Source organism: Pelecanus crispus, chromosome 2 (genome assembly GCF_030463565.1).
Source record: "Pelecanus crispus isolate bPelCri1 chromosome 2, bPelCri1.pri, whole genome shotgun sequence".
Taxonomy (NCBI): domain Eukaryota; kingdom Metazoa; phylum Chordata; class Aves; order Pelecaniformes; family Pelecanidae; genus Pelecanus; species Pelecanus crispus.
This window is the reverse complement of record NC_134644.1, coordinates 27,076,018-27,085,180: the sequence shown is the minus strand read 5'-3', so window position 1 is coordinate 27,085,180 and position 9,163 is coordinate 27,076,018. Positions and strand designations below refer to the sequence as shown.

The window sequence follows — 9,163 nt, the reverse complement described above, 5'->3', positions numbered from 1 at the left end:
TCCAGCCGGCGCAGCGGCCGCGCCGAGGCAGGCCCGCCGCCCCCGCGGCCACGCACACGCGCGGCGCCGCTGCCCGCCGCCGGGGGGCGCCCTGCGCAGCGGCGCGGCGGGGGCTGCGGGGCGCGGCGGGGCCCGGGGCAGGTGTCCCCCCGCCGCGGCGGGGAGGCGGCGCGGCCGCCCGCCCCCGGTGCCGGGGCCGCGGAGGTGCGGGGGGCGCGGGGCCGCCGGCGGGAGGCGGCGGTGCGGGGGCAGCGGGCGGCGGCGGCGGCTGCGGGCGGCGGGGCAGGGTGGTGCCGCTGGCTGCAGCGGGGGAGAAGTGATGAGCAGCGGGCACAGGTTTCCTCCTGGTTCGCTCTTTTCGGCTGCAGCTGCGGTGTAAGATCGGCTTAAATGTAAGGAATACCCCTGGCTTCATGCGTGGATTCGAGTTAGGGGGTCCCCGGCTGAGCTGTCTGGGGCGCTTTAAACCTGGCACGCTGAAAATGCAGCGTAGGAGAGGGTTGCAGCCCCGGAGGTCGCAATCTCATCCTGCTGAAAAGGGGCAGGGGGAAGGGGGCGGATTGGTGTGGGGCTTTGTGAGGGGACAGGAGTTGCCCACAGTCCTGCCGAAAGCGTGGATGAAACTGGATGCAGAAGGAAGCGCTTCTGCTCTCCAGCCTCATGCGCTGCACGGCAGAGCGTGCTGTTCCTCAAGACCGTCTTTCATCACGCTGTTCTGCAAGGAGCTGCCAGTCACACATCCAGCGGTAGCAGTACCCACAGCCAAAACCCTCGCACGTTCATAACTTTGCTAAAGTGTACGTTTCTGAACCTACCTCTAGCACACATTGCTCGGTAACACGTTACTATCGTCTTTTAAATGTGTACGTATTTCTCCTCCCCACAGGCGCTTTGAGGCAGGAACTTGTCTCTTGCGATCTGTTCATGCAGGGCTTAGCACAGGGGAGGGCAGATCGGGGCTGAAACCTCCAAGTGCTATCATTTACAAATAAGTAACAGTAGTATAGCGTGGGATGTATTTCCAAGACCCCACCATGTGCACTGAAGAAACCTTTGAGTCCTACAATCCTGACATAAGCTACTTCCTCTCGCACACGCATAGTTAGCTCTGCTGGGCCCATCATCCGTGTCTCGCAGGGTCGTCGTATTCAGCCCGTTGCGCAGTAAAATCCCACAGCACGTGTTTGCTCTGTAGCTGCGTGTTGTAGCCTTCTGTGCAGACCGCGATAACTGTGTAGCGTTATATCAGCCATGTGGGAACGTTGATCCACGTGTCGCCCTGCTGGTTCACGTCTTCCTTTGCACCACAGTTTTGCTTCGCGTGTAGCTAGCTACTATATCAGCTTAATTTTCTCAGTTTTTAAATGATGCAAAGTAAGGAAGTAAACTAAACTCACTTTTCTTGCTTGGTTTGTCCTCCAGATCTAATTGGCTTTACACAGACGATGCTCCCAAAGACTGTATGATAATTCCCGGCGGCCGAAAGAGGAGGCACATTGGGGCCTGTACAGAAGAGGAACGAGAACAGGAGGGCGAGAGCTTCCTACTGCCCCTCTGGCAGAGGTACCAAGTGCGTGGCGTATCTGCAACGCAAGCGAAGTACTAGTTTTCCGAAAGCAAGCGAGACTGAGAGCCACCCCAAGACACTTGGAGCACGGGAGGAAGAGGAGCAGCGCCAGCATGGATAAGGACAGCGCAAACCTGGCTGACCAGCAGTATGAATGTGTGGCTGAGATTGGGGAAGGAGCCTACGGGAAGGTTTTCAAAGCCCGAGACTTGAAGAACGGAGGTCGCTTTGTTGCGCTCAAGCGGGTACGGGTGCAGACCAGCGAGGAGGGGATGCCGCTGTCCACCATCCGAGAGGTGGCAGTTTTGAGGCACCTCGAGACGTTCGAGCACCCCAACGTGGTCAGGTGAGGAAATGGGGCAGGTGTCCTGATCAGCGGGGTCCTGGTTTTAGTACAGGAATCGGGCAAGCAAGAGTTTGGGTACATAAATGGACTGGACACTTGTTTGGGTTTGCACTAAACTGCATACATGAAGTGTGGTTTGAGGTTTCGGCAGGCCATGGTGCTGCCTGCCAGACCTCACCTCATCCCTGTGCATTGCCTCCCACACACACAAACACCCATCTCCAGAGGCATAGGTGTGTGACTTAAGCATTTGAGTGAATGGGCAAGGAGCCATATATACACTATTTCCTCGGGCATAAGCGAGAATTAAAAAAGCCCAATGTCTCCCTGGTTTTGTCTCAGGTGTTAGTTCTGCCAGCTGCAGCTGATTTTTAGCAGCTCTATTCATTATCAAAATGGCAAAGAATATGAGCACGGTAGTGGAATGTGCGTTCTACCTTTTTAGATGCTTTTAGAGAGAGTTGTAGATTGTCGTGTTAAGGAGAAGTAACAGCTTAAGACTTCAAGCCTTGCAGGCGGCCTTATGGTTGAATACTGTTCGACTGGTACCGATTTCACCGCTTGCAAAACGGTGGCATCCTGGCTCCAGGATGTCCCTTCTGTCACGTCAGTAACATAAACCCCAGATAAATGACCCTGTGTTCTTGAACAGATTCTCTCAATGGTGAGGCTGGCCCTACCATAACCTCTTACATTTTTCCATAGCTGGAAACCTCCAGCAGCCCGTGAGCATCTTTCGTTAATATTATGAACTTCAAGTAAGCTTCACTTTGCAGATACCCACGTATGCAATGATTTGAGACTGGTCAGCACCTTGCTGATGGTGCTGTATTAACAAGAATATTTCCTGTTCTTTGAGTTATTGTACGCACATATTGCATAGCAAAAGGAAAATGTTTTATACTTCGCTAACACCAAGCCTCTTTCAGTCCTAGAGAAATAGATACTCTGAAGTTAGAGATGACCTTCAAAATGGCTTGTAGCTGTGATCCTCCTGTTTTAGGGTCTGAGATGAGGGGGGTTACAGTAGGTGCAAGAGGAAAGGTGAGACAGAGAACAGTATTTAACATATAAAAGTGAATAGCTAGAGGTAAAATCATTTTTGTTCCTCTCAAGACAGTGTAATACAACAGTCCCATTTCTGTCTAAACTGACTAGGCAAAGCATGTGTATTCCGAAATACTGATAATGGAGTACGCATCATCAGTGTCACTGCAGTGAGTAATGGGATGCTGGCTGCAGCTCACACTTTCCCATTGCTAATCAAGCAAACAGTTGGGTTAATAATCATTATTTTGACTGGCATCTAGTAATGCCAGAGACTTCGTCAATAAATTTCAGAAGTCAGGGCATCTTTGTGTGGACAATGTGTCATGTTTCATCACCGAATCAAGTGGCTTGGTTTACAGAGGAGCGCACACAAAGTTCTTCCTTGGCAGTAGTAATAATTAAGAGTTCTCAAAATGTCTAAAATCCAGCCCAATAATTTATGAGAGTAAATGAGGATTTAGTTGTCCAGGTTTAGACATTTACATATTTGAAAACCGTAAATCTTGTGTGGGAATAATTCAACATAGCAACACTTCTCTGCCATTGAGATCTTTCCATGTGAAGTAAAAGATTTTTTTTTAAGAGCTTTCTAATCTTGAATTCAGCAAAATCATGAAAAATGAAATTCTTGTTTTCCAAAGAGCTGTTTGATGAACTGACTGTGCAGCTGCGGGCTTGTTTTGCTTGGGTTTAAGTGCAGTGCAATCTCAACGTAGCGTTGCATAAATATATTGAAGCTTAAAATATTTTTACAAGTTTGAATGAAAATTCATTATCCGCAAGCAGTAAGTATTTCAACCAGAAATGTGAGAATGTAGTTTCAATATAAAAATTTCTGAAAGTGCAGTCCAGGTCCTCATAGTGGTGTTGTGAAGCTTGTACCTTTTGCCATAAGCAGCGTTTCACATGCAAGGGCTGTGATGTATCAGGATACTTGGGACCTCAGCTGCACACCTTTTTCCACAAACAGGCAGGGGAATATAAGAAGCAATTCCAAACTTCTCTTCTAAAATGGGAGGAATGCTATTTAAAAACTCACTTCTGTTGTGCATGTTTTTAATCTGTAGAGCAAATTAAGCTATAAGTAGCATATATAGCTATAAGCAGATATAGCTATAAGAGTGAGAGAAATCATAACCTTGTAATGAAAGATTATTTGAAAATATTTAAATGCCCCCATTCCGTTACAAAATACGGTAGAAGAGTTTGTAATTTATTGAAATTAAAGGTCTATTTTTGTAGTATGTAAATATACTCAGAAAAGGAAATACTGTAAAAGAAGATCTGCAATTTTAAGCAGCAGACCTAGCTGTACTTAATTATTGAACATATTATGCTCACAAAAATCTTCATTGTTTGGGCATGCATTCTGGAAAGTGGTATCGTGGCCAGGCTGGTAAATAAAAATAATGGCAAATGCATTGCCTACATACTGGATTAAAGTGTACATCATTTTCAGAGCACTGGGATAACAACACAAGTATTAGAAATCAAATGTTTTTGATTTTGAGGGGATGCCTAACTTTTTTCTGAATATTACAGGCAACTAGCCTGAGAGAAGTAAGTGAGAACTGCAGATATAATGTTGAACCTGTTACCTCTGAGTAACGGCATGTGTGATCCATGAGTTGCTCAGTGCAAACCGACAGTCATTCTGTGAATCTTAAATTTAGACAGACTGCGAACAGATGAACCACATATGCCCTGTGCTCAGCTGTGGTGCTCTGGCATCAGCTGACGGCAATGGCAGAAATCACATGCAACTTCTCATCATGCTGAACTCGGATGGTAGGTCTGGGCATCTCCAGAGAGTACAGGAGCTCAGCAGGCCAGGGCTTCTCTGTCTCCATGAAGTGGTGCTGAATGTGAAGAACAATTTGGTAAGGAAAAGACCCAGTACTTGCTAGGCAGAGGTGGAGCTCCACAGCTCTGTGGAGCCATGATGGAGGACCAGCATTGCTACTGCAGCCCAGGTTTGTCATAGCAGTCGTAGATTCCCTTCCTCTAAAATCCTGAGAAACACTTAGAGCCAAAACTGGTTTACAGTGCTTGGCATTGGGGATGGAAGAGGTTTTCTCCATAAAGTAGAAATGTCTAAATAGCATAGAATAATTTTAAACAAAATATTTATTGTATTTTTCCATGCTGCTGCTTGCTAATTTTGAGAGCTTTGTTTCGCGTTCCTGCTCTCCAAGTCTATCGTTTCCATATTCGTACAATGCAGAGATGCATTTTTCGCAGCACGGTTGCTTTTACAACGGTAGATAATGAAGTTAGATAAGACTTCATTGCAGAATAAAGCAAAACTGAGGTGCAAGATAAGAAGTGAAAGGAAGTCTAATCTTCATCAGAAAAGTGATGGTAGTGGAAGTCTCTAGACTATTGACTATAATGGAAATAAGGTCTGGAGTACTGATCTAAAATTTTGTAAGACTGTCAAAAATAGTATACAGAAAGGCATGGGAAAAATACAGTTAAAAGGATGATTGCTATGTGCTTAAAATCCTCTCCTGTTCACATTTGCCCTTGTATAGAGTTCCCCTCCATCAGGACATGTTACTCTATTTATCTTCACAAAGCAAAGTAAAAAATAGAATCTTCAAGAGTAAATCTTACTGTGAATTGCTCTAAAATGAGGTATGTTGTAGGCTTTGAAATGTCCTTTGTAACTGGTAGGATGATTAAGGTGCTCCTCTAGCTCACCTTTCAGATAATAAGATGTAATGCTTTACTAAAGCTTTACTATATACAGTAGTTAAGTCTGGCAAAAGTTGGTCCAGCACTTATGTAGCTTAGTACTGTTCTGTTTGGGAAAAATGAAATGTATGTAGACAAAGGACAGACTTTGCCAGGAAGAAATGACATATTAGATTCAGGAAATTCCTGTGTGTAAAACTGGGAGTATTCCCTGCTGCAATATATCTGTAAAAATTCATCTTGTGATTATAATGCTAAATGCAGCAATAGATTGTGTTCATTTTATCTCTCTCCTGCTAGTAATCAGATGAATAATTTTCCCCTAATGTTAATCATGCATCAGACTGTGAATTTGCACTCTGGGAAGGTGATATACAAGACAGAATACTGTAATTCTTGCTGTGCTTGTTTTCTAACATACATATATTTAACAGTTTTAATAGCGTTAAACCTTAAGCAAATAGAGCAAACCTGCAAAGCTGTATATTTTTGCTTCCTGGCTCATAGTTTTTTGATAAGTACAACTATTTTAGTATTTTCATGGGTTAGTAAGCCTTCAATTTTAAAATAACAAAAATTATGTTGTATATAATCTATTAAAATATAATCTGAGTTATTATTTCAAAGATAAGTGTCAGAAATCTTGCCATTCAAGGTTATCATTGCCATATAATAAGGAATTAAAAATCTTAGTTCTATTCTTCCTGTTAACTTGCAGAATAGGTGCCCCAGCTAATCGACTTAGGTTCAACAGAATGATCCACCTAGCTGGAAGTATAACTCTGTTCCTCAGTCTTTTTGGTATACGGATCAGTGTGGGGGCAACCCAGTAGTTATGAGTATTTGCACCATTATGCCACGTTCAAGGTTTTATGTTATTTCATATCCATTGAAATATAAATGGCACGTAAACTGTCCTCTGTGGTACAGCAGTACTGTCACGTTGCTTTTTCCCTGCTTTTGCAATCCAGTGGTCCCTGCTGTTATCTCTTGGTTTGCACTTGAGTACTTGATGGAGCCCATCAACGGAATCCCTTGGCAAGGCAACCTGAGTGCGGGGCGAAGAGGCTGGGGCACACTTGACTCCCCCATCCTCACATGCCCTGACATGAAGGCCAGCACTTGACTCTGCTCAGAGGTCCCACAAGCATATAATGGCTTGGTGCTTAAAATTGCGTTATACTTAGAACGCATCTTTTTATAAGTGTCTTAAAATTCCTTGTCTAACCTGATAGGGAGGGCATTCAGAACATATCTGTAGCAGCGCATCAACACCTAGCTAACCTTTTGCAAGGCAATTTGAACTTGTAGTTGTTTTGCTTTGTTCTGTTTGTTAAACTGAAATGATATGGGAACATACGGAGGGAAAAGAATTTCAAAATGCAGTAGCTAATTTTGTTTCTTTCCAGTTTGTGGTGACGCTGATATTGGCTGCTGGCTTTATTACTGTACTGTTCATGAGTTCAAAGGATGATCTTCTCAAAATCATTGAGAAGTTCCATCCCGTCAAGTGAAACATTTCTATTTTAGGGGGTGTTTGTCTCCAGTGAATTCTGCTTCCTTCCTTACTTCCTTTTTCTGCCAGGCTAATGTTAAACTTCTAGTGTGACATCATTCTTACAGATCAGCAGTGTGCTGTATTGTGCAATACAGTTTATTTTTGTGTACCACCACTCATATGACATCTGGCAGGCCCTTGGAAAGAAAGAAATGGTTGCCTCTACATTGCTAGGTACAGGGATTGTCTTGCATGCAGAATAGAATAAAATAAGATGCCAGACGGAGTGAAGCAGAAGAAACTGAACTTGCAACTTGCCAAGGTTAAAGGGATTAATGTTGCAGATGAGTCTCAGCTGAGGTAGAAGAGGTGGATGAGTAATGGGAAGGAAAAACTGAATGAGCTTCAGAGTCAGTTTTAGTCTAACACAAACAGGATGGTCTTCAAGACAGATGTGAATACGGGAAGTGCCTTGGCGGGAGAGAAGCATTTCCAGGCTGCGGAGCAGTGGTTGTCGGAGGGGAAGGGAGATGGTCCCTGCACAGACCGGCCACTGCGAGGTGGAACACTGCAACGGTCTTGAGGAGGGGGGGACTGCCTACCTGGAAACACGGTTTCTCTCATGGCAAGAGGGCAAAGGGGAATGATGTGGCTGACACTGAACAGGGTTGGGCAGTAGGTAGGATTTGGAGAAGTTTGTTAAGTTAGCAGAGGACGTTGTGAAGCGACTGCACATGAATGCTGGCCTGTCATCATCTGCTTGCAACCCTACAGTGTGCAGCATAAGCATGTGCAGGGAAAATAAGTTATATTCTTCCTGCCCATATGAATTGTTTAATAGTAATGGATGTGATGATTTAGTTTGAATACATGGTCTGCTAGAAACAGGACAAGATAAGAGCATGTCAGGAAGGAAGGGTTGAATATGGAATAGCCTTCTGAGCCTTAGGAAATTCAGTTTCTGGAGTGAGTACAAGCTTTCTTCAAAAAGTATTTTATCTTACTCTGAATCTAAGCTTTTTACAAAAAACATGTTTCCAGTCTTTGTGTGAGTAAATGTTAGTCATTTTAGATTATGTCCAGTGCTCCCTTCCTTCTTTAAATCTGTGGATGATTGTGTCTATGCTGTTCTTGGAGAGATCTAGTCTTGCTGGGTCCTGCCCAGAATGGAAAACCAACTCATTTTGCCACAACCATTGCTGGTGACAGCCTGTGACTGCCAGGCAAAGCATCAGCATCCCCTGGGTTAGTGGAGTGGGGTCCAGGACTGAAAACTGAGCCTTGAAAAGGACACGATAGTGGATGGTCCACCCCACGAAACAGGGGCCAGGGTAGGTTAATCAGGACTTTCCAGTTTGCTTCATGGTACCTACCACCAGCTGAAGTGTGGAACAGAGCAGGGAGAAGGAAAGTGCTCGCTTTCCAGGTGTTTGAAAGAGAGTAGGCTGGAGGCTGTGACTTAGCAAAGCACTGAGTCACTCAGGTACACTCAGTGGGATTTAAGTCTTTGTTTGAAGTTTAGCACAGATATAAGTGCATTATTGAATAGAAATAGCTATGATACTAAGTATGCACTGAGTTTTAAAATGCTTTTCTGAATAGACTTCAAGGGCAATATACATAAGAATGTGAATCACAGATATTGATTCTTACTCATGTATTACATTAACTGAAGCCTTATTTCTAGAGAATTTTTCTATTAAAAGTTAAAATAAATCATGCAGAATAAATAACTATCCCGATATAGCAGTAACATGAATGTGGCATCAAGAGTGGTTATTTATCTGTGTAGTAATTCTTAGTTGACTTAATTTAGTTCCAAAGTTTTAAAATTCTTTTATAACGTTTCATAACCCTAAATAAAATAGAAGTTGCTGTTCATTCCAGAACTTTGCAGCTGTATATAGAGCATTTGATTTTTTACTCTTTGTGTGAAATCTAGTCGTTTTCTGGTTTTGCTGATCAAGTTCACTCTTAATGATCTAACAAATTATCAAAAGATAAC

At 43.9% G+C, this 9,163-nt stretch overlaps 1 protein-coding gene across 2 annotated transcripts in view; it reads left to right on the top strand.

Annotated features, from left to right (window-relative positions):
• The first annotated feature begins 1,680 nt into the window (after window positions 1-1,680).
• Window positions 1,681-9,163, top strand: part of CDK6 (cyclin dependent kinase 6) — a 136,275-nt gene continuing 128,792 nt past the window's right edge. For both annotated transcript variants that reach the window (XM_075706068.1, XM_075706070.1), the window contains exon 1: window positions 1,681-1,913. In XM_075706068.1, the coding sequence (XP_075562183.1) occupies window positions 1,681-1,913 (233 nt within the window). The remainder of the gene's footprint in view (window positions 1,914-9,163) is intronic.